This window comes from Leucoraja erinacea, chromosome 6 (genome assembly GCF_028641065.1).
Source record: "Leucoraja erinacea ecotype New England chromosome 6, Leri_hhj_1, whole genome shotgun sequence".
NCBI lineage: Eukaryota > Metazoa > Chordata > Chondrichthyes > Rajiformes > Rajidae > Leucoraja > Leucoraja erinaceus.
In genome coordinates, this window is record NC_073382.1 from 50,913,225 (window position 1) to 50,939,080 (window position 25,856).

At 44.3% G+C, this 25,856-nt stretch overlaps 1 protein-coding gene across 1 annotated transcript; it reads right to left on the minus strand.

Moving 5' to 3' along the window:
* Window positions 1-4,909: 4,909 nt before the first annotated feature.
* On the minus strand, window positions 4,910-25,042 carry fdx1 (ferredoxin 1). The gene is made up of 5 exons (XM_055637003.1): window positions 24,710-25,042; window positions 18,795-18,919; window positions 13,780-13,909; window positions 5,645-5,781; window positions 4,910-5,107 (listed from the first exon to the last, which is right to left on the minus strand). The coding sequence occupies exons 1-4, from the start codon at window positions 24,868-24,870 to the stop codon at window positions 5,667-5,669; spliced, it is 531 nt and encodes a 176-aa protein (XP_055492978.1). The 5' UTR covers window positions 24,871-25,042; the 3' UTR covers window positions 4,910-5,107; window positions 5,645-5,666.
* Between the last annotated feature and the right edge of the window lie 814 nt (window positions 25,043-25,856).

Here is a 25,856-nt window from a genome sequence, read left to right on the forward strand (position 1 = left end):
GTCTTTGATGATACTTCACTTATCTAACTTTGTTTTACATATTTACTTATTCACACAATATACTTTGAGTTTCATAAAAATAACACTTTTACCAATCCCCGACAATTTTAATATCATTTAATATTTCAATGTGATTTTACATACAAAATATCAAATGTCACTTTCATTAAAATAGTGATTCAACAAGCTGAACAAAATATTAATTGAAATAGTTAAATATTCAAAAAGATGTTTGAAATGGCTGGAAAATATTATTTCCTTGTACTTAAAATGATCTAAATAGGGACATACAGTGGTATCGTTGCTGATCTAATTGATTAGCTCTGACTTTAAGGCATCTGTCATCTTTGTTCCTGTCCTTTTGGATCTGTGGATTTCAGATACAGCAACCAGACTGCTTATTATTCTGAAGAAGGGTTTCCTATTTCCTTCGCTCCATAGATGCTGCTGCACCCGCGGAGTTTCTCCAGCATTTTTGTGTACCTGCTTATTATTTGGTGCTGGCTGGCTACAGTTCTACCGCTAATCACAGCCGGCATTTCGGGCATTCGGATAGAACTGTTATCATGTTCAGATCAGGTGTTCACAGGGATCTGACCTTTTCTGTGTAATGGGAAAAGATCTCCGTGTAAAAAGACAGAAGTGCTGGAGTAACTCACCACTGTCACGTGAAAGCTGTTTTGTAGCTTAGCAAATCTCTGTTTTAAACTCAAACTGAACTGCCTTAGTTCTCTGGTGTGTCATTTATCTGTCTTGTTTTGTCTTGACTAGCAATTCTTTCATGGTTTGTATATAAAACCAAAATTCTGTTTGAAGATGTTGGGACAAAGGTTTGTTACTGTGCACACACTAGAAGTTGGCATCTTGAGCAAAACACACAAGGCACTGAAGGATCTCAGCAGGTCAGGCAGCATCTAGAGAGGAAACGGACGTGTAACATTTTGGGTTTGGACCCTTTTTTAGACTGATTCAAGAACAACAAATGCAGAACTCTTACGTAATTCAGATTTTATGTAAGTCGGTATCACCATCTCCATCCCGAAATAACTCACGGAGTCTGAAGAATCTTCTCAACCCTAAACTTTTAGTCTCCATGTTCCCCAGAGATGCTGCCTGACCCATTGAGTCGCTCCAGCACTTTGTGTCTGCCACACAGTATTAACTCTCAGCTGCATCCAGGTGAAATTGATGGGAATGTGGAGAATATTTGAACAAATGGAATTAGTATGAAGGCAGTCTTGATGGTTCATGAATCCGCGGGCCGAACTATCTGTTCCTCTTAAACACGACTCCACGATTGAATCATTTTATGGCTCTTGGAAATTTTGGGTCACAAAGAGAAAGCATTTGGGAAAGTTTGACATCTCGAGGCTGTGCAGAGGCACCATGTAAGTGGCAGAATCACATCCCAGACAAACCACTAACCCATACTGCCAATCACCAGCAGCCCAGTCTGTGGAAATATGTGGTTTCTACATCGGTCTCTTTAGCCACCTCAGAACCCACAAAACCCAAGTAGAATTAAGTCATTTTTGATTTTGAGGGACTGCCAAAGAATAACATTGCAGCTCTGGGGATTGCAAACACAAACCTCTGAAGGAGGTAGCACATATTGTGATTTTTTTGTGTTAGGACATTCACGGCTTTAAGAGTATAAAAACAAGGAAGTCTGCTCATCTTTTATAGAACGCAGCAACAATAGCAGCTGGAGAATTTTGTTTAAGTCTGCGACAAACCTTGAGGAGGATGCCTTGAACTTAGTGAAGGTGTCATAACAATTAACTAATTGCATTAAGGCTGAGTGATTTCATTATATTGAGTGACTAAAGAAGCAAGTGTTGTTCTATAAATTAGTAATTAAGAAGAGGTTTTCTGAAAGCAATGTACGTTTCTGTTGGTGTAAATAAAAGAGTTTTCATTGATTGAAAGATTGCTAACTAGGTTTACAGTGATTGTCCAAACAGTTAAAGACCGTCCGATGTGAGGAAACATTTATTTACTGATGAAACTGATGCAATGTGGAATACAATATCTAAAAGGATGGTGGAAACAGATTTATTAATTAGATTCAAAAGATAAGGTCATATTAGATGGCAAGGGATAAAAAGAGAGATTAATGTGTTTTAAAAAGGAGCTGATGCTGGTTCATGGAATAAAGTGCTCTCTGTTGGTGTTGTGCAAATCTATTGCATAAAGATATTTCATCCAATTATGGATGATGTATGACAAGTGAAAACAAAACTAATTTCTATTAAAATATACAAAGTGCTGGAGTAACTCAGCGGGTCAGGCGGCATCTCAGAAGAACATGGATAGATGATGTTTAGACCCCAAACGTTTACCTATCAAAGGTCTCCAGAGATGCTGTCTGGCCCACTAAGTTACTACAGAACGGTGTCTTTTTTTGTCAACCAGAATCTGCAGTTCGTTGTGGCTACAACTGATTTCCATTAGAGTGTGAACAAAATAACATTGTGAGAAGATGACAAAGTTAATATAGTAACGCAGAACACACAAAAAAAATCCTAGTTTTGTGAACAGTATTAACGTCAAATTACAAGTATGTATTAAAAGCAATTTTCTATTGTTGACATTTAACAGCTTTTTTGAGAAAGGAAATAACTCCACCAACAAATACAGTAAATTGGAGATACAATTTAAACTTTTTTAAAAAGTATTGAGTTTAATTTTTGTGGAAATGCTTGTCTTAAAGAGTTTTGAATCGTGATATTAGCACTGCTTGTAGATAAAAAAGTACATGGTCACAGGATACAGAAAGTAGCAAAGCTAATGACTTCTCTTGAGCTCTGGTGATAGTTCTTTTGTGAAAATACTGGATGTAATCAGACTTTGTGAATGCAGCTAAATTGTGCTGAGATTATTATTTACCACGCTCAAACAGAAAGCATTGAAATAAGTAATAAGAGCAGAATTTGACCATTCAGCTCATCAAGTCTACTCCACCATTCAATCATGGCTGATCTATCTCTCCCTCCTTACCCCAGTCTCCTGCCTTCTCCCCATAACCCCTGACATCAGTACGGTGTATAGACGGAAGAAACAGGATATGAATATTAACAACCAATGTGCTGTTATATAGCTATAATATTCTGCACAACAGAATGAACATTGAATTATTTAGCAGTATAATTACATCTTATATAACACACACATACACACACACATACACACACGTATGACAGATGGCAATGTTAGCAAGTAGTGGGTAATGTTAATAAGTATATTAATGAAGCAGGTAAGAATTTAAGCTTCCTGGGGCAATTCTGAAAGGGTACTCTGATGGCAGCAGTGATATGAAAGAGGGCCGACCCAAAATATCTGTCCATTCCCTCCACAGATGCTGCCTGACCCACTGAGTTCCTCCAGCACTTTTTGTTTCCAAGATTTCAGCATTTGCAGTTACTTGTGCAGAGGTTGGAAATCAAAATTAACAAAAATCAGGAAATTCTTGGGGTTTTTCCTCCATACTAAAATACTAAAAGCTAAAATATTCACTCAGTTTCTTTCCATAGATGCGGCCAGACCTGTTGAGTGTCCTTAGCATTTTGTTTCTATTATAGTGAAGTAACGGCATGCATGCATACACACAGAAACAAAAACAAACATGTGATAACCAGGGTGGTTGTGGTGAGATAGCTTTAACATTTTAACACCCATAGCCAGGTTCAATCCTGACTACGGGTGCTGTCTGTACGGAGTTTGTACATTCTCCCCGTGACCGCGTGGAGTTTCTCTGGGTGTTCCAAAGACGCACAGGTTTGTAGGTTAATTATCTTTGGTAAAACTGCAAATTGTCCCCAGTGTGTTAGTGTAAGGGATCAGCACGGACTCAATGGGCAGAAGGGCCTGTTTCTGCTCTGTATCTCTAGCAGTCACTTTCTGGATTTGTTCAGAATAGTTTTCTGATGGCCCTCTTGTTCTTAATGCAGAATGGCCTTAACCAGTTATAATTGCTGGCCTGGCAGAACTTTGTATGTGCCCCAGTAGTGCCTGCACTCTTAACAGAGCATAGTTTCCACTTTCAATGACTTCAGACAAACAATGGCCTAATGCTATACTGCCTAACAGAATGGCCACTCCAAATGTGCTCTGGCTTTTGCCATTAAGCGTGTGCTTCATGGAAGCTGGGTCTTACAGTTGCAAGCAGCCTAATACAGGCGAGTCACACATCACAGCAGAGAGAGGGAAGTTCTGCATTATTAGGAAACTGTCTACAGCACGATGTTCCACAATGTGTAGCTGCTTCAACTGTGCCTGTCAGCAAATGAGTTGAAAACGTTTATTTTATTTAAATTTATTTCTTGACATAAATTTCATTTGATATTTTTATTCTGTATCCCAGATATTCTAGTAATGATTTGTGAACTCCATAAGGGCAAATCTCCATTACCTGAATTGCGGTAACACAAGCATTACCGGCACCTTTCAACACTATTCTGATCAACACTAATCAGTCCAAGTTACTGGGAAACCTGATATATGATATTTCCCATGTGATATACTGCACTTTGAATGGATCGAAAGCATTATCAATAATTGGCGATTACTCTTGTACTTCACGGTGAGCGCAGAGAATCAGAGAAGGTAATAGACAACATACTTGCATTGGAAACAGCATAAAGGTTCGCTTGGTTAGCTCCTGTGTTGTAAATATGATAAAGAAATGTTGAGTCTTTCATCATTGGAGTTTTGAAAATGAGAAGTAATCTTACTAAGAAATGCAAGATTCTGAGGGAAATTAACAGGGCACATTGTTCCCCTTTAAACTAGAGATAAGGAAGAATTTATTCTCCAAGACTTGTAAACCTTTGGTATTTCTTCCCCAGAGACCTATTAAGGCAGAGATATACTTTAACTACAAAGGACTCAAAAGGTATTGAGACAGTAGGAAGCGGCATTGGTATTGATTTAATATTATTGAGCCCAAGATTGAATTTCTTGACATAAATTCTGATTGAATGGAGGTGCAGGCTTGAGGGACTAATTGGCCTATTCCCGCTTCTTACGGTATCAGTCATTTCCTTTGTTCTCACCATCCATCTGTTCTCTGCATCTTAAAAGATATTCAATTTTGACGTTCCTGATTCTGAAGAAAAGTAATCGACCTGAAATGTTAAGTTTCTCTCTCTACAGATAGAATCTGATCTGCTGAGTACTTACAACATTTTTTTCTCCCCCTAAATCTCTTTCCAGTCCAACTTGTAACACAATTCAAGAAAAGTACCTTGCTTGCCTTTGCATTTAAAACATTTATGGTGTCTAATACTGCCAGCAAAATTCATCATTAGTAACTATGTCAATGCCACCTTACAATTGCTGTTTAAAGATTGCTAGATAATCCCATGTTGTAGTGTGAATTTCAAAGATATTTAAAAAATCTGTTAACATTATGACTTTAAATATAATTCATCATCCCCAAGTCTTGTCTTAAACTATACGCTGTGTACACAGCGGCTAGACAGTTAAGCAATTTATCTATGTAAATATCCAAAATGATAGCCTAATGAAATTATTCTCCACAAATTAAAACAATCACAGATCTATTTAATATTAAGTAACCCAGTTTAACTAAATATTTTATTTCTGTTCTTCGGGTTATAAAAGAGAATTGAGCCATGCATACTTTGAGACTTAGATTGATCACGTTAGGAGCACGAACTAAAGTCCTTGGTTTCTCTTGCATCAGAAACATCGTTTGGAACCTCTACCGTCATTCCATCCATACACTTCTTAAGGCAAATCTGGCAACCCAAACGAGATCTGAAAGTTAAAATTGAATTATATATTTTTAAACAGTAAAAAATGTCGGTACTTGATGCAGTAAAATAGTAAGATTAAACGAGAACTTACCAGTTTGAAGTTTGATCTGTATTTTATGAGGAGTTACGATGAGGGATTACGTGAAGAAGCCCGCCCCAGCACGCATTGCGGCATACTTCAAAGCAGCGGTGTGGAATCACAGATAGACACAAGATTTGAAGTAACATAGTAAAGAATACAGAGACATCAATTATCAGTTTGATCCATGTAATGAGGGTGGGAGCGGAGGGCACGTAATCCCTCATCGTAACTCCTCATAAAATACAGATCAAACTTCAAACTGGTAAGTTCTCGTTTAATCTTACTATTTTACTTCGGAGTCACGTGAGTGACTACGTGAAGATTTCAAAGCTTCTGTGATTTCAAACCGTGTAACAGCTTTATATCACTCGCTGCCGAAGCCTTTGAGGGAGGAAGCGTGTTATCATAATGAACCAATGAATCTGTTTATAGAAAAACAATGGTATTTTTACAATAACACTGACGAATTTTAAATGCTCCCCTTGGCTAATTTAAAATATTTGCAGATCGGAATCTTCCCTGCAAATAAAACAGGTTTTGTCAACAGTTTATAATAAATTATTTCTCTGAACGTTTACCCCCACCATTCTGCTGTAGCCAGGATGTGGTTTACAGGCACGTCCATTCTTTTGCCGTTGACGTGGAAGCTTGTCCTGGAATGAAAAACTTTGTACATGTTAGTTTTATCCCAGGAGCTTTAATACCTGCTTGAGCCATCTCAAAAAAGGCTTGTTACCCGACCACAAGGTTTTTTGTGACCAACCCACAAGGCTTTTCATCTCCCTCGAATAATTAGGTTGTGTCTATGTAAGGTAATAGGGTCATGGCACATACCGTGTTTTCTGGCGGGTAAGCCCGGGTTTTATGACTGGATAAGGTGTTCCTGGTTTGGTTTGACCATTCCCTGGACAATGATAGAGATCTGGTCTGAAGCTATGAGCATGGTGTCCAGTAGTAAATAGGAGTAGTGACTGGACCCTCTGTGCTGCTCCGTGTACCTTCAACAATGTGTTTAGTGCATAGAAGGTTCAGGTTTAGGGCTCTGGCTGGTGGGTATCCCCTGAAGTATGGTTAACCACTGTGACATCCCATATATGGGTGTACCTGGTCTAGGGGTTTAGAGTTTTAATACCCTTCAAATTTACCACCAGCCAGTGACCCCATGGCCTGTTGTCCTGTAGCTGTTTTGAAACAACAGGCAGGGCAATTCTAGCTGTGTTGATGGTACTGTAGCCGAATCCTTCATCGTGATGAAGGTTCTCCAGGAATTCCAGTTCGTAGTAACTGTATCGGATAAGTAGGTTCTCCCTGTATCCTTGCAGTACTTCTCTTGATGCTGGACAAGTGTTGTAGTCCAGTGGATGTTCAAAAGGATGCTGACATGGTGTCGATTGTTCAGTATAACAATCCCAGTCCCAGAGGCTTGCGCAGAATCTGCAGCTCAGGAGCTTATTTTTTCCCCATGGCACAGTTGACTTGTGCCCGGCTCCGTCTGGGTACTGGGAAATACCATCCAAGTTCCAACAACCATGTCATGGCGTAAGTGAAACAATGGCTGCGTAAGTCCGTCAGGTACTGTCAAATACCTGAAGCAGAATCCTTTTGTACTGTGCGTTGTTCTCGATTGGTGAGGCAGAAGGGAAAAAATACATAGAATTAATTTCACCAATGCAGCGTGAACGCATTTGTCTATCAATATTATAAATACATTCTTGAATGACAACATGACCTATAGGTCAGAAAAGTTAATATATATAGCTGACGAGCTTTCTGCTGGAACTATCTGTCCCAGAGAAATTTTTTAATGAGGATTCCACTGCCCCAGGGTCTGGTTTCCCCCGCGACATAACATAGGACATCCCCGAACACCTGGTGATATAGCATTGATGCAAATAATCGATATCAGATTCACATTCCATTTTAATTGTCATTGTCAGTGTGCAGTACAGAGACAATGAAATGCATTAATATCTGTTGCATCATATAGCTTGATAGTTTTGTTAAAACTTTATATGAAAACATCTAATTGATGTTGTCCTTAATATTATGTGACCTGGTGTCTGTCACTGTATTTTGCTTACCACCCAGGTAAGTTGTTGATAGTCAAATACCTCTATGGATATACCATTGCCAAATTGTTTTGACCAACTTGTCATATGATACCGACTTTATGCTGCCATATGGTTAATATAGGCCACCTCCATAGTGTAGTCTATTTATACCCATACATGCAAGTGCTTAAAACTCATAAATTTCACCCGAACATTTTTTAGATAATTAATGCCCAGTATAAGTGGTAACCCCACCACTGTCTTTCTGATATTACTTCAGTGGGTAACTTCATGAGATGCTCAATGACAACCTATATGTTGTTTTTGATACTAACATCTGAATCATGTAGACAGAAATGGTACCATTTTTTCCCAATTACTCTGTTATTTGTCGAGTAGTTGGTAGTTTGACCATTAATTTGTTGCTTGTTTGTGCCAATTCAACTATGTTGTCTCTTGGCAACATTATAGTTACGTGGACTGAATTAATATGAAAGCCAAGATAGTCCAAGAAAGCGCTCTATATGCTGGTAGGAACCAGACCCACCTACCTCCATGGTTATTGGCGGTTTTGTGTTTTCTGTTTTCTGAGTGCTTTTGTTCTGAGGACGTGCTGGCGACGTTGGGGGGAGGCGTATTTTCCAGGGGGTCCGCGGCGGGCCCTGATCTAAAAGATCTTTGGGGATAGTGCGGCCCCAAGCGTTCACCAGTCCCATATTCTAGACATCGACTGGTGGATGCCGTGAGGTGCTGCTGCTTGGGTATCGGAAGTCGTGGTTTGCTCGTCCCGGGGCCTGCCCTCATGATGCCGAAGGTTTTTGATGCCTCTTCCATCTCCTTCAGCTTTTTGTTCCGATCTCTCCCAAATAGCAGTGAGTCTGCCTCCGCAGCTGGGGCTTTGCTCAAGCCTGCAAATTTTGAGATTGAGGGCAGGTGTTATATTTCCCTTCGGAGATTGTTTAGTTCGAATTGTGTGGTACATCTTAATACCAGCACTTTCTGGTGGTATGTGTTCATCTCGTTATCTCCACAGAACGAGCATAGACTGTGATAGCTGACGTCAGGAGCCTTCGGATCCGCTGTAGCTTGAGTTTTTATGCCCGCATAAGGGCCCCCACAATCGCAGATTTTGCTGTTTGAGGCTTATTCCCCTTAAGGGCCTCACAGTTCTCTGGTGCTGTATATTCTTGCAGCTCCTCGGCGAGCACCTTTTTTAGTAGAGTTTTGTGCTGGCTGCCATTGTTTTGGCTCCGGCGGTGCTCCAGCCCGTGGGGTTGCTACGAAGCGGTCCACCATACCCAACAGCTGTTCCTGATCCTGCACCTCATGCATACTCCCGATTTTGTCCGCCTGCCCCATTTGCAGACCAGCCCTGCCCTGGTCACCAATGCTAGCCTCCTGCTCCAACCCGTGGTATGAGGGTAGCAAAGGGCAGTGCCTGACACGACACTATGGAGGAGGTGCCTGTCCTGTCTCGCCGGGAGCGCTGCTGTTCCCGGTGGACCTTCTCCTCCAGGAGCTGCTAAGTGCAGCTCAGGCGGCTGTCTCTCTCTGCTTTGGTAGAGACATGTCCCCCTCCGACGAGTCGGAGACGACCGGCCGTTTGGCTTCCTGGCCGCTTTCCCAGTCCGCCGTGCAGGCTCTGGCGAGACTGGCTTGGCTCGGTCTCAGGGATAGCGAAAAACGCTCTGCGAGCGACGCTGCCGCCGGTTGCTGCCCCGCTGGTAGAGTTGGAGCGGGGCAGTTTCTCTTTGCGAGTTTTTGCGTTGTGTTCCTGAAATCTGTAATAAAACACAACTGCAAACTCACCTTTGCAATGCCCAAGAGCCGCTCCTGCAGCTCAGGCGGCTGTCTCTCCCCCTCCTGGGTGGAGAGACGTCCCAGTCCGATGTCGGCTCCACCGCCCGGTTTTACACACATCCAGCCCGCTGCTCAGGCGCTAGCGGGCTGGCTCGGTCGCGGTGTCGGGTTTGCGGACCGCCCGCTAAGCGGTCCTACCGCCTGTTGCTGCCCAATGACGTTTCCTCCGTCGAGCGGGCAGGTGCAGCATTTTCCCCAGCCCGCAGCTGATGCTGACGGGCTTGGTGCAGTGTCGGGAGCGGCCCGCTGATTAGCGGTCCTTGCTCTCTCTCTCTCTCTGCACTCGGGCTGCTGCTCACCTGCACTCGGGCTGCAGCGCACTCACGCCAGCACTGCACAGTGGGTCCCCTTACCGGCTCCGCAAAAGTCGGAAGCCTCCTCCCGCCCGCCTGCCTGCCTCACCTGGACAGTACTCGAGAGCGAGCGAGGACTGAGAGGAACCTCCACGCAGTGCTAGCGCCGTCTTCCTGCGCTCTCTTGATGTCGCCCCTGTGGAGAGTTACCGGCACCGGCACAGCTCCCATCCATGGTCCGCCGGTGAGTGCGGTCCTGGTAGCGTCTTTCCTCCCCTCCCGACAACGGAAAAAACTCCTCCCGGAGTCCAAGGGGGCCGCTTGCATGCCCTGCGGGGAACAAGCAGACGCAAAGGGGCTGTAAAAATAAAGGTAAGTACTTACCTAAACTTAGTTTTTCTCGTTTCTGCGGGAGCCCTGTCTCCCGCCTGCCGCTGTTGCCTGCTGAAACGTAATGCCGCAATGCGTGCTGGGGCGGGCTTCTTCACGTAGTCACTCACGTGACTCCGAAGTAAAATACTTTGCTGGCTCAATACAAAAAGTTATACAGTATCGAACAAAACCTCAAGCACTAGATTCTGACAATGTATACAATGTTCTGAAATATTAGGGGGGGTGGGGGGGGAGATCAATATTTCACGGAACATTTAAAAGCCATCTACAACTACTAAACTGTTACCTGTTGAACCTGGAACTGTTATGCTACATAAGTGAATAAATGTTTAGAAAATCAACTACATTTCATCCTTTGAAATTAACAGCCTTTCCAAAAACAAGGCAATGTTAACATGGTAAATGTTTCAACAAACACTCACTTGTTGAGATTTGTTACAAAATTACCAACAAGTTACAAAGACACAATGTTTCATATTTTCCTTTTTATGGATAGAGCAGTTCAAAACAAAAAATGATAAATTGTTTTAAATCCGAATCAGTTGTCACTGAAAAGTCACAACAAAGAACCATTTTTTCCCCTGATGGTTTGCTGAGGATTTGCCAAATCATACCTTGACACAGAGAAGAGTGGCCACACGGAAGGGTACAATGATTCTAAATTAAAGTCTCAGACACTTGCCACATGCAATCAATTATTGGCTTAGAGATATTCAAGGATGTTCAAAAAGTAGCATTTAAGAACTAAATCTTTAAAAACTGATGCAGGGCAGCACATCGGACCAAAATTATATAATTTAAACCATAAAGCAATATTCTGTTAACTTAAGGTAGTGATTCCCAAAGTTTTGCCAAACCCTACTTAATAGATGTATTATTTCTGGATGGTAGACAAAAATGCTGGAGAAACTCAGCGGGTGAGGCAGCATCTCTGGGGCGAAGGAATAGGTGACGTTTTGGGTCGATACCGCTGGGGTGTAAACTGACCAAGTGAAACATGAGGTGCTGCTCCTCCAATTTGCAGTTTAGTCCCACCGCAAATTGGAGGAGCAGCACCTCGTATTTTGCCTGGGCAGTTTACACCCCAGCGGTATGAACATTGACTTCTCCAATTTCAGGTAGTCCTTGCTTCTCCCTTCCCCACCCATCCCCTTCCCAGCTCTCCCACAGCCTACTGTCTCCGCCTCTTCCTTTCTTCTTCCTGCCTTCCTGCCACCCCCCCCCCCCCCCCCCCCCCACATCATCAGTCTGAAGAAGGGTCTCGACCCGAAACGTCACTAATCCTTCGCTCCATAGATGCTGCCTCACCCCCCGAGTTTCTCCAGCATTTTTGTCTACCTTTGATTTTTCCAGCATCTGCAGTTCTTTCTTAAACATTTATTATTTCTGGACGATCTCTCATCTGCTCCCTACACTGATAATAAAAATAATTGCTAGTTTTGTTTGATGCCCTCTTCCAACTTGCTACCACCACAGTCCAAATGCAACGCCAAACGATCATGGCCTTTAAAGTAAAACTTCACTGCCTACTTCTGTGGTTCACACATGTACTCAAAACTGCTTTGCAATACATTATTGTATTCCAAACTTCCTTTTTCCTCACAAAAGAAAAATATTTGTAATTAAGCCACCCTACTCCCCACCTTAATTGTAGCTTTATATAGCATTCATCAAGTCAATCAGGGTGGCCTGATTAGTTAGTTAGTTATCAGTCGTTAGTTATACTACTAAAAAACTAGTACTACAGATGCTCCCCGATTTACGATGCTTCGACTTGCGATATTTCAACTTCACAATCGGCAAATGCTCAGCAACGGCAGTGAGCTTCACGTCACTTCCGGTCATGCGATCGCGACGTATTAAAGGCGTTTTTGACTTGATATTTTCAGTTTACAATAGGTTTATCGGAACGTAACCCCATCGTAGGTCGAGAAGCAGCTGTATTTTTGTGCTGAACCAAACTTATGCAAGAGGGTACTAACATTCAGTTACTCAGTATTCCCTGAGCCTTGCATTTACTAAAATTAATTAATTACTTTGACACCCTATAACCTTAAGGAAAGCACTAATGTCATTCCAAATTGAGGTAGCTTAACCTGGGAGACTAATCTTCAACTGGCAAAATTGTTCCATTATATAGTGGTGTAAAGCATGCTGCAGCTCTACATAAATTGCTAAATTGAAACACCTCAGAACATTAAAATATTTGGAGGGGGAAATCCACATTTCAGATGGACTTCACAAACTAACTCCATGATTTCTGTAGTGTTTTAACTTACAAGAACAAAGGCGGAGTGTCTCAGTTTGCATAAATGTTGTCATGAAACATAGAAGCCAGATATGAAGGGTATATTCCATTCTTCCCCAGACCAGCAAGTTTTAGTGCCACACGGGGGTGCCGTTTGAAGGCAGCCTCTGCCTACAGTCTGTTTTTTTACATCTTTTGTTTTGGAGGTTTTCTTAGTCTTTCTATGTGGGGGAGGGGGGCAGGGTAAAGGGGGAACCATTACTCAGTCTCTTCCTGGTGAGGATGCGACTATTCTCCGAGTCGCATCTTCGCTCCCTCCTCACGGCCTACCAACTGGATTGGCGAGGTCTTTCCTGCCGGAGACCAGCCAGAGATTCAACAGCGGCAGCACTGAATTAACAACGCTGTGAGGAGCGTGCGGTGCTTTACTGGGGGATCGCTTGTTGGGCCTACTACTTCAACATCGTGGAGCTGTGGTGCGGAGCATCCAGCTGCGGGCAGCGCTGAACAACATCGCGGAGTCCTGGGAACCCTCTGTCGAGGGCGCCAGTGTGAATCTCCGGCCAGTTTGGGCCTGTGGACTTCATGAGCCGTGGTCTCCGGTAGGAAGTGGCCGATTCAGAACTCCAAACCGCTGAGAGTGTTCTCCGTTCCAACGTGGGAGTTTCGATCATCCCGGCGAGAGGGCCTGAAACATCGGGGCCCCCGACCACGGGTGAACAAGGAGGAAGATGGCTGGGCTTTATTACCTTCCCTCACAGTGGGAAACGTTGATTCAGCTATGTGGGGATGTCTATGTTAAATTCATCGTGTGCTGTGTTCCTTTTTTATTCGTATGGCAAACCCAAATTTCACTGTACTAATTGGTGCATGCGACAATAAATGTAAACTTGAACTTGAACTGATACAGACAAACGGCGTGGAAACAGGCCCTTTGGCCCACCGAATCCGAGCCAACCACCAATCACCCGTCCATTAGTTCTACCCTATACTCTAGGGACAATTTACAGAAGCAAATTGGATTATCATCACATAGGGATTTCGAAGAAGTGCAAAATAAGTAATATCTTACGTGTCAGTGAGACCAAACGCAAGGTCTAACATATCCATCTCTTCATCTGTGATGCAGTCCAGCTTCTTATAAATGGGTTCCTCAAAAATTAGATGACATGTAGAGCAAGCCAAGGTTCCTTCACAAGCACCTACAAATAGGGCACACGCTGTCAATTGAAGGCTACCACTAGCTTTCTGGTTAAACTATCTAAAAACACAAATCTAGTAAAAATTAAAAAATTAAAAAATAGATGTTCGTCAATATCTCAAAGTAGCATGCCAAAAAGTCTGTAAGAGTACACATCGATCACATTTACCTGCATTTTATACATTTTCTGACAACATTTTCTTTCATCCATTTATCCAATGCAATTGTAAACGTTTACTTAGCCTATCTTAACCGCTAACCTTTGAAGTTGAAGTACTTGGAATTGTTATCGTTCTGCGTTCTATTTTAATATTTAATTTTGTACCCATGCCAACTTAGGACTTAGAAACATCTACCTAATTCTGCCCTTTTAGAATTTTAAGCACCTTTTATATTGGTGCTTACTTTGTACTGCTATAATAAAGAGATCTACTTTTGTATTTCTGCATACCACCATGATTCCAGTGAATTTATGCTGTTTGTTTCTTGCTGAAGCACCAGAAAGAGCGATTACATTTTCCTGCTCATTACAGTCAGCACAAGAAGCCAAATCTATTATGAAAACACTGAACAAAGTTTCTGCTGCTAAATTCAAGAACAGATGACATTTTGAAACATCACATCTTTTACAGCATTAACCAAAAGACCACCAGAAACTTCATGTCAGCTGGTCCAAATATATAATTGACAGCACTATGCTACTGCAGCAGCTCCTGGTGGCTGGCATTATGAATATCATCAACAATAAAATATAACTAAGAAGCAAACCAGTGCTGCTCACACTGTCTCTAATATTCCTCCGCCCATGGAACCTATAAGCGAGTTCGGTTTTCCGACTGTTACCGAAGGCGCATGCCCAGGTCAAAGGTCATTATGCATAACATTGCTGGAAAGCAGTGAACCTTCATTTCTTCAGTTTTTTCCAGTTTTGATTCTTCTAGTAAGAAAATACAGCTTTAAAACTATGAAATAGTTGTATTTATTTGTTCCTTTGTTAAAAGCTAAGATTATTTTGTTGACTTATTGCTTTATGCTTTGGTGAGTGAGCGAGATCGTGCTTGTCCCTGTCGATGTCGGGTCTGGGTTTGTTGAGTTGCTGCTGGGCCGTCCCCGTCCCCTCCCGGGTGCCTCTCGTCCCTGTCCAGGGGCTGCCAGAGGTGTCGGACCGGGCCGGGCTTGCATCCGGAGTGGGGAGTTGTTGTAGCGCTGTGTTTGTATGCCTGGCGGGGGGGGGGTTGGCGTCTACTGCCTTCTATGGCAGAGAATTACACAAATTCACAACTCTCTGGGTGAAAAAGTTTATTTTCATCTCAGTTTTAAATGGCCTCCCCTTTATTCTTAGACTATGGCCCCTGGTTCTGGACTCCCCCAATATTGGGAACATTTTTCCTGCAACTAGCTTATCCAGTCCTTTTATAATTTTATAGGATCCCCTCTCATCTTAAACTCCAGTGAATACAAGCCCAGTCTTTCCAATCTTTCCTCATATGACAGGCCCACAATCCCGGGGATTAACCTCGTGAACCTACGCTGCATTGCCTCAAATTAGAAGACCAAAACTGCACACAATACTCCACATATGGTCTCACCTGGGCCCTGTACAACTGTAGAAGGACCTCTTTCCTCCTATACTCAAATCCTCTCATTATGAAGACCAACATGCCATTCGCTTTCTTCACTGCCTGCAGTACTTACATGTTTACTTTCAGTGACTGATGTACAAGGACACCCAAGTCTTGTTGCACTTCCCTATTTTCTAATCTGACACCATTGAGATAATAATCTGCCTTCTTGTTCTTGCCGCCAAAGTGGATAACCTCACATTTATCTACATTATACTGCATCTGCCATGCATCTGCCCACTTGCTCAACCTGTCCAAGTCACCCTCCAACCTCCTAGCAGTTCACACTGCCACCCAGCTTTGTGTCATCTGCAGATTTGCTAGTGTTACTTTTAATTCTGTCATCTAAATCATTAATATATATTGAAAGTAGTTGCGGGCCCAGCAACAGATCCACTACATCCACTGGCTCTCCTTCATCCATTTTACTTGTCACATCCTCAAAAAATTCCAGAAGATTAGTCAAGCAGGATTTCCCCTTCAAAATTCCATGCTGACTTGGACCAATCCCTTTACTGCTATCCAAATGCGCTGTAATTACTTCTTTAATAATTGACTGCAGAATCTTCCCCATCACCGATGTTAGGCTAACTGGTCTATAATTCCCCGTTTTCTCTCTCGCTCCTTACTTGAAAAGTGGGATAACATTAGCTACCCTACAATCCACAGGAACTGATCCTGAATCTATAGAACATTGGGAAATGATCATCAATGCAGCCACGGTTTCTGTGCCACCTCCTGCAGCATCCTGGGATACAGACCATAAGACCCTGGGGATGAATTAGCCTTCGGTCCCATCAGCCTACCCAATAGTATTTCTCGTCTAATGCAAATTTCTTTCAGTTCCTCCGTCTCCCTAGAACCTCTGTCCTCTACTACATCTTGGTGATTGTTTGTGTCTTCCTTATTGAAGACAGAACCAAAGCACCTGTTCAACTCTTCTGCCATTGCCTTGTTCTCCATAAAAATGTCACCTATTTCTGCCTTCCTTTCTGCCGTCCCATATTTGTCTTTACTAATCTTTTTCTCTCAACATACCTAAAGAAGCTTTAACTATTCTTCTTTATATTCGTAGCCAGCTTACCCTCGTACTTCATCTTTTCACCCCGTATTGCCCTTTTTGTTACCTTCATCTGTCCTTTGAAAATTACCCAATCCTCTGGATTCCCGCTACTCTTTGCTATGTTATACACCTCTTTTTTAATTTTTATTCCATCCTAACTTCCATTGTCAACCACGGTTGCTTCTTACTCCACTTGGAATCTTTCTTCCTCTTTGGAATGAAATGATCCTGCATCTTCTGGATTATGCCCAGAAATTCCTGCTATTGCTGTTCCACCGTCATTCCTGCTAGGATTCATTTCCAGTCGACCTTGGCCAGCTTCTCTCTCATGCCTTCATAGTCCCCTGATTTAACCTTCTCCCTCTCAAATTGCAGATTAAAACTCATCATATTATGGTCACTACCTCTAGCGGTTCCTTTACTTGGAGTTCCCTTATTAAATCTGGTTCATTAGACAACACTACATCCAGAATTGCCGTCTCTCTGGTAGGTTCCAGTACAATCCATATCAGACACACTCTACAAAACTCCCTTTCTTGGGGTACAGAACTAACCTGATTTTCCCAGTCTACCTGCATATTAAAATTTCCCATAACCACAGTGGCGTTACCTTTGTTACATGCCAATTTTAACTCCTGCTGCAACTTGCACCCTATAATCAGGCTACTGTTTGGGGGCCTGTAGATAACTCCCATTAGTGTCTTCTTACCTATACAATTCCTCAATTCTATCCACACCGACTCTACATCGTCAGTCCCTATGTCACCCCTCGTAATGGACTGAATTTCATCCCTCACCAACAGAGCTACCCTACCTCCTCTGCCCACCTGCCTGTCCTTTCTATAGGACGTATAACCCTGAATATTCAGTTCCCAGTCCCGATCCTCCTGCAACCATGTCTCAGTAATCCCCACAATGTCTACCAATCTCTAACTGAGCCTCAAGCTCAACCACTTTACTTCTTATACTTTGCGCATTCATATATATTTTTAATCCATTACTCACCTCATCTTTCACATCAATTCCTATTTCACTTGGTTATACTCTCCTATCCCTTCGTGAGCTTTCTGTCCCTTTAATTCTGGTGTCTTTCTTAACTTTTTCAATACTCTTTCCCTTTAACTCCATCCTTGTATTTCAGATTCAGATTCAGATTCAACTTTAATTGTCATTGTCAGTGTACAGTACAGAGACAACGAAATGCAGTTAGCATCTCCCTGGAAGAGCGACATAGAATATGATTTCAATAAATTAAACTATTTACATGTATACAGACATAGTGTTTTTCCTGTGGGAGGAGTGTCCGGGGGGGGGGGGTGATTGGCAGTCACCGAGGTACATTGTTGAGTAGTGTTCCAATTTGTCTTTGTGTTACGTGTATTAAGATACAGAACAGTCAAATTAAACGATTCATGAATACAATAAAGCCATACACAAGTATAGTAATCTATACTATAATCCTTATCAGTTGCAGCACCATTGTGCAAATCATATCATTATGACTTGTTTAAACTCATTGCTCCGCTTAAACTATGCTGTTTAATTTAGTTTAGAGATGCAGCATGGAAACGGGTCCATGCGTTCATGCTGACCTTCGATTACCCGTTCACACTGGTGTTACATACTTACTACACACTAGGGGCAATTTACAGCGGTCAATTAACCTACAAACCCACATGTATTTGGGATGTGGGAGGAAACTGGAGCACCTGGAGGAAACCCACACGGTCACAGAGTGTGTGAAAACTCCACACAAAAAACACCCAATGACAGGATCTCTGAGACTGGGAAGAAACAGTCCTAACAGCTGCACCTTTGCGCCACCCTCTTTTCCTTCAGCTACTCAGCTCCAAATAAGATAATTGGAATGTTTTTCAAAGGGTGCAAGAATCCTCTGGGGTGAAGGAAAAGAGGCGACTAGAAGCCAACAGTGGGGGGTGGAGAAGGAAATGGAAGCAGCACATGGGAGGAAGAAGGCATGCAAGGCCATAGGAAGGGAGAGGGGGCGTGCAATGTCAATAGAGTGAGGGGTGCAGGGATGCAAGATCCCATGAAATGTATAGCACCAAATCTGTTGATCTTTTCAACATTAATGTTTTTCTTCTAATTGATCGAATCACTGCAGGTAAACAAGCAACAAGAAGTTGGAGTTACAATCATTTTTTTTTAATTTTCATAGAATTAAAAATAGCTGGACTTACCAAAACCATCAATGTCCAGATCATTTTCAATGACAACATCTAATAGAGTATCACCTAAATTTCCCACTGCTGTAAGTTTCTCTCCATCACGGTTAATAAAATTGACCTTCACTTTATCTTCTGAACTGCAAAAAGAGAACAAGGTGAAAGTTTGCTCCGCTGGCTGAAATGGACAACCTAAACTTATTTCCTTTGAAATCAAATGAAAAGATACAAATACTGGTCAAATTAGAGGAACTTTCATTTAAACAGATTAAGTATTTATAATTAACATTTCATAGTAATTAGATAATATTATTTTGCTATTCAGAAATTCTGCAGATAAGGATTCTCAAAGTAGTTTTTAAACAATATATCATTAAAATCTGCATAGCATTTCAACGGACCATGGAACTACATTTAAAATACCATAGAACTGCATTTAACAAATTGAACAGAAACTCTATTGGATATTACATATTACGGAATTTGACCCAGAAAAGGAATAGGAAAACAAGCTGCCTTGTTACTCTTGATTATCCAGTAACCATTACAGAAGGTGCATTCGCAGGCTGTTATGACACCCTATGGGGAAGTCATGTTCCAATACAGTTTACACTTTTTATTAGGACCTCTTTATAATGGATTTTGGTTAGAGTGCCCTTTGTATTGGGAAAAACGGACTGAATTTGTTGTTTCACGGAGTAACCGCTTGGTGGTTGGAGCAAAGCCTGTAAATCTGTGTTGACATTTCCTGTTTATTGTTTGTCTTGTTTAGTGTATGCTAATTGGCTGTTTTTCCAATATGGAACTTATTGCCCCCCTCCTTACTCGTTTATACAGGGCTCGAAATTAGCGGTTGCCCGGGTGCCACTGACCAACCAAAGTGCGACCAGGCAACCTAAACACCGAGTCATTTTGCCCGGCTTGGCACGCAGATACTGGTTGATACCGAAGATAGACAAAAAACTGGAGTAACTCAGCAGGTCAGGGAGCATCTCTGGAGAAAGGCAACGTGACATTTTTTGTCGGCGACGGCTGTAACGCGTGGGAAAGATAGTAAGTGTGGCGTGACGGACGGTCGGAGCAAATGACGGGCCCCGAACAGCTGCAGCGGCAATGGCTCCATCTCCTCCTTCTCCCGCCTGCCCTGATAACGGCCGCTGCCTGCCACTTCACCAACGGCGCTTTCAAAACAACCCCTCCCACACGCCGAGGCCGGGAGGGGGGAGGGAAGGAGAGGCCCCCTTCCGCCGTCTGAAGTGTCTGCACCGCTCGGCCCCGCACCTTCCTGTTGGTTGGCAGAGAAGGTGAGGCGGTGGCGAGGAGATCCCAACTGCGCAGGAGAAACCAGCGCAGAGAAGCAGCGCTAAACCCAGCTCAACTCTGCCTGTCCCGCCAGGTTATCCCTGCCTGGATTTACGGGAAATATGTCATCAGTCCAGGCATGACCAGGCGAGACAGGCAGAGTTGAGCTGCATTTAGTGCTGGGTTGAGCTGAAATTACCGTTCACAGGGCATCCGAAGCCACGCATGCGTGTGTGCGCTTGCGCGCGCGGCCGCCAAGATATTGTGTGTCCCCTGTTCCCTCCATATTTTGATAGCGATTTCCGTGCCTGCAGCGATGATGCCGGTGTTGTCCGAGGAGCGCTGAACTTCCTTACCACCTCCTCTGCCCCTTCCTCTCTCTCTCGTAGGCCCCCCTTATCCTGAGACCCCTCCTCTCCATCCCGCACTGATCCCCATTCCTGCCTCTATTCAGTCCTCACTGACGTCCCGTGTGCTCCCCTCCTCATCTACTACCCCCCCCCCCCCCCCCCATCTATTCATACTGCACTGATCTCCTTATCCACCTCGCATTGATTCTCCTGCCACTCCCCATCAATCCTGCCTTGGTCCTCCAATTGATCTTGTACTGACCCCCCTTCCCATCCATCCTGCACTGCTCCACCCCTTCATCCTGCACTGATCCCCCACATCCATCCTGCACATATCCCCCCCCCCCCCCATTCAACCCCATTGTCATCCCCCGCACTCTCCCCTCACAATTTTACCTACTCCAACCAACACACTCTAAATCCCCTGCATCAATCCATTCATTCCACACCGATTGCCTTCTCAACCCCCCCCCCCCCCCGTTATTATTTGTTTTAATCCATAAAGATGGATTAATTAAATTGTGAACACACGTGAAACATTAAAACCGCAGGGTTCGATTGTCACTGCTACCATTGACACATTATTACAGAATTCATTTTAACGGCAAATCAATGCTCTTAATATGGAGTATCAGTACTGTAGTTATTTAATGAGAAACATTCACAACTATACATGTATCCAGGTTTTACTTCTAGTCAGTCATATACCACAGATTTGGCCAGGGGATATTTCAGTTGAAAATTTAACGTTAATTCTGAAGTGGGAATGATGGAAAAAGCAGTTATCAACAATTTTGTTTTAATTTGTTGCTTACAAACTGGATATCTTCATTGCTGTTCACAACACTAATCTGAATGTCCGGTAATGTGGCGTCTTGACACCTTTATATATATTATCAAAAGAACATTTGCTGCATTTATGTCCTTTGGCCATCTCTTCTTAGTTAGTGTAATGTTTAACCTGTCAGATGGCTATAGCCAGTTTTAACAGCTATTATCATAAAATGCCTTTAGAAAATTCCTTGCAAACTGTATATTTTGTTGTGGATAAATTATGTGAGAAGCGAGAGTGTTTCTGTACCAATAGCATTAACGACCCATGCTATGGTCATGTCATGATAATTTTCGGTCCTTCACAGAAAACATGCTTGCATCAACCTGTAGTGTGCATGGTTAAGCATGTATGTTATCATGGTCCAGGATTTATTGACACAAGTTGATCATACGCTGAATAATCCAATCACATTTTTGTTTGGAAGTGGAAAGAAATAATAAAAATTGCATTAATTGCAATGTGTAAAAAGAGTTGAGATACTGTATTATAATTTTGCTGCATGTCATTGTGATATATATCATGTCTTGATTGGTGAATATGTTTAGTTTGTGTAAAACGACTCGATTCCACACAGAGTCTTTTACTATAACTGTTTATTACATTCACTGATACACACTATGCAATAGCTGTCCGTGGTCATCACTGGAGCTAGAGAGCGAGCTAGAGGTGGGGACACTACAATTATACTGGAGACAATGGGGAGTGGTTAGTGGTGGGGAGGTCACTATGTTAAAGGAACATGCACTGATCTACATCCTTCCTCTTAGAAACAAAAGCATGACAGTACAGGGCAATACACAGAGCGACCACAGCTCATACGCTAAAATTGTAAACCACACCAGGAACAGTTAAAAGCTACGCGAACTCCCCGTAACGAACAGGCGGCTTGACCAGCCGGCCAGAGCGGGTGCGCAAACCGCACTCCCCTTCCACCGCAGGAGCAGAAGGGACCGCAGCAGGGGTATCGGTTGGAAAGCCGGGCGGTGAAAGGACAGGAGGAGGAGGAGGAGAACCGCCAGGGGAGACGGGTACGCTGGCAGGCGAGGCAGGGGAACAAGGCTGTGGTGAGCGGGGTACAGAGAGCTGGGAGGGGAGCTTCCGCGGCATGCGAGGAGTGGCTGGGGGTGGCGGGGCGACGGGCGGGCCGCTGGGGATAGGCGGGTGGAACGGGTCCGCGGGAGGCGGAGTAGGTTCGTTAACGAGCAAGAGGTGCTGGCTGGAACGACGGTAGATAGCCCCCTCGTAATCGACGAGGTAGGACCGTGGAGAGCAGGCGTTGCCAACCACGACGGCCAGCCGGTAGTGGCCGGAGGGGGACTGCATGCGAACCACCTGCCCCGGGAACAGCCGTGGAAGTGGCCGGACGGACTTGTCAAAGGAGCGCTTCTGGATGGCTTTCTTTTCGACGATGCGCTCCGTGACAGTGGCAGGGTTCTGGACCGAGGGTTTGAGGGACTGCTGTGAGACAGGGAGAGGTGGTCTAGTGATGCGGGACATGAGGCGCTGGGCAGGGGAACCGAGCGCGGGGTCGCGGGAAATGTTGCGGAGGTTGAGCAGGGCAAGGTAGAAGTCGGAACGGGAAAGGCGGCATTGTTCCAACAGCTCCTTGGCACTGCGGATGGCCCGTTCAGCAAGTCCGTTGCTTTGAGGATACTCGGGGCTGCTGGTGATGTGGTGAAAGTTCCAACGGGCAGCGAAGGCACGGAACTCAGCGCTGGAAAATTGGCTGCCGTTGTCCGATCGGAGGGTCACCGGGGAGCCGAAGGTGGAAAAGTGGCGGCAAAGCTACCCGATGACGGCGGCAGATGTGATGGAGGGCAGCTGATCCACCTCGAACCAACTGGAATACGAGTCCACCAGGACCAGGAAGTGCTAGGTCTCCAATTGGAGGCGTGGGTTCGAATCCCATTTCTGACACCATGTAAAACAACTCGATTCCACACAGAGTCTTTTACTATAACTGTTTATTAAAGTTACTGTTACACACTATGCAATAGCTGTCCGTGGTCATCACTGGAGCTAGAGAGCGAGCTAGAGGTGGGGACACTACAATTATACTGGAGATAATGGGGAGTGGTTAGTGGTGGGGAGGTCACTATGTTAAAGGAACATGCACTGATCTACAGTTTGTGACTTTATTTGAAGCAGAAATAATATGTGAATGCTTCATTGAGCGTAATTCCGACTGGCATATGTACCTATATAGTGACATTTTTTTGTTTTGCAGTGCATACATCATGAAAATGAGTGCCGTTCAGATAAATAAAACAGTGTTATCAGTTTGTATCAAAAGCAGTTATTCACATCAGATTTCCAATTAGCTAGTGACTATCATGCTTGGAAGCTCGGAGTTAATGAAATGTAAAAATCCATACACAAATAACAACTTACATTATTTAAGTGCCAAATACTAATGTTCCAAAAAAGAAACAGTGTTCCAAGCTCTGTAGTGGAAAGAGATTACCAGCCTTGAAAAAATAACATCACCACTTACTCCGAGGATTCTCGCCCATGTCAATTCAAATGAGAAGGAAGGGAGATGGTATTGACAACATCAAGACCATTCATTGGGAGTGCACCACATCGGAACCAGACCATCCGCCCCATTTGTCTGACTACCTGAAGATGCTGAGGATCTGGGAGTTGAGTTTAGCGTCACGTGTACCAATGTACAGTGAAAATATTTTGTTACTTAGTAAACAGTCAGTGGAAAGACATTGCATGATTACAATCGAGCCATCCACAGTGTACAGATAGGAGGGGCCGAGGTGTGCAACAAGAGTCGGCTGGAGCAGATAATAATAATATATTTTATTGTCATTACACATAAGCGCAACAAAATTTTGTATGCAGCTTCCATCCGTGGTGGGGGGCACGGGGCACTTAGCAGGGCCGGTTCAGAGCCGCTGTAGCTCTGGGAATGAAGCGGTTCATGAGTCTGGCGGTTCGGGCGTAGAAGGCCTTGTAACGTCTGCGCACCAGTCCACCAGGTTCTGCACCTCCACTCTGTATTTTGTTTCATCACCGTTGGTGATCAGCCCAAGTCATAGTCATTGGTGATAGTCAAGGTCAAGCAAAAATAGCGCTCACCTCTTGATTACTGGGGAGGGGAGAATTTGGTCACCGAGTGTGTGTTGCTCTCAGGGCTGCTGTACTTAGTGCATATGTGAACAGATATATCACTTTCTTTTACGCTCATCCTGGGAGAAGGCACAACTCTGATGAAATGCCCAACATGTCAACGCTCAGCTCAACTGATATCAACGTCCCAAGGAAATGTTTTGGCACCAACTACCTTTGCGGACTTCCCTCCCATCTGAGTGAGGTCAGGTATGATGATATAAAATGATGATATACCTGGACGCCGCTCCGTAACAGGTGTGTCGCCATAGTTACCTGGGCCCTGTGTCACCGGCCGCCACCTAAGCCCCGCCTCGCCTCACCTCAGTAACCGGGCAGCCGTGCTCAACAAACGTCGGTCCGACCCTTCCCGACGCCGGCATCCGCGCTGCAAGCTCCTGTACGAGGCCGGGGATCGCAGGCACCTCGCCGCCGCGCTCAGCGAGGGAAACAGCTGCGTGAGGAAACGACCGCCGGCCGCCATGTCCGCCCCCAGGCCCAGCCCGTTGACAAGCTGCTTCCGGTTCTTCCACGGAACCCGCGCGCCACCGTCGCCGCGCGCTCACGACCTCTGCGCGCTGACGTCACGCGCCGTCGGGCGCGCGCAAGGCGTCGAGAGGCGCGCGTCCGTCTCCAAGGCAACGGGCAGGCCCGTCGCTCAGGCTTGGGGTGAAGATACTCAAGGTAATATTGTCCCTGGACTCTGGATGTATCCCTATCTCGTTCAGCCCTGCCTTTATTAAGTAGGTTCTGCTTTATTATTTAAAAACAAGGAACTGCAGATGCTGGTTTACAACAAAAAAAAGGACACAAAGTATAGGATGAAAATGGATTAACTCAGGTCCGATTCCGATTCAGATTCAATTTTAATTGTCATTGTCAGTGTACAGTACAGAGACAACAAAATGCATTTAGCATCTCCCTTGAAGAGCGACATAGCAAACGATTTGAATTAAAAAAAAATAATAAGTGTCCTTTTAATGGGGGGGGGGGGGGGGGGGGGGGGGGGGGGGGGGGGGGGGGGGGGGGGGGGGGGGGGGGGGGGGGGGGGGGGGGGGGGGGGGGGGGGGGGTGATTGGCAGTCACCGAGGTACGTTGTTTAGTAGAGTGACAGCCGCCGGAAAGAAGCTGTTCCTCGACCTGCTGGTTCAGCAACGGAGAGACCTGTAGCGCCTCCCGGATGGTAGGAGGGTAAACAGTCCATGGTTGGGGTGAGAGCAGTCCTTGGCGATGCTGAGCGCCCTCCGCAGACAGCGCTTGCTTTGGACAGACTCAATGGAGGGGAGCGTGGAACCGGTGATGCGTTGGGCAATTTTCACCACCCTCTGCAATGCCTTCCGGTCGGAGACAGAGCAGTTGCCATACCATACTGTGATGCAGTTGGTAAGGATGCTCTCGATGGTGCAGCGGTAGAAGTCCACCAGGATCTGAGGAGACAGATGGACCTTCTTCAGTCTCCTCAGGAAGAAG

Coding starts and splice junctions, on each gene's coding strand:
- fdx1 (XM_055637003.1), bottom strand. CDS start 24,870: ATGGCGGCCGGCGGTCGTTTCCTCACGCAGCTGTTTCCCTCGCTGAGC. Junction 18,920..24,709: donor ACGGCTGCCCGGTTACTGAG/GTGAGGCGAGGC, acceptor CTCTTTTTGCAG/TTCAGAAGATAAAGTGAAGG. Junction 5,782..13,779: donor GCGTTTGGTCTCACTGACAC/GTAAGATATTAC, acceptor TTTAACTTTCAG/ATCTCGTTTGGGTTGCCAGA.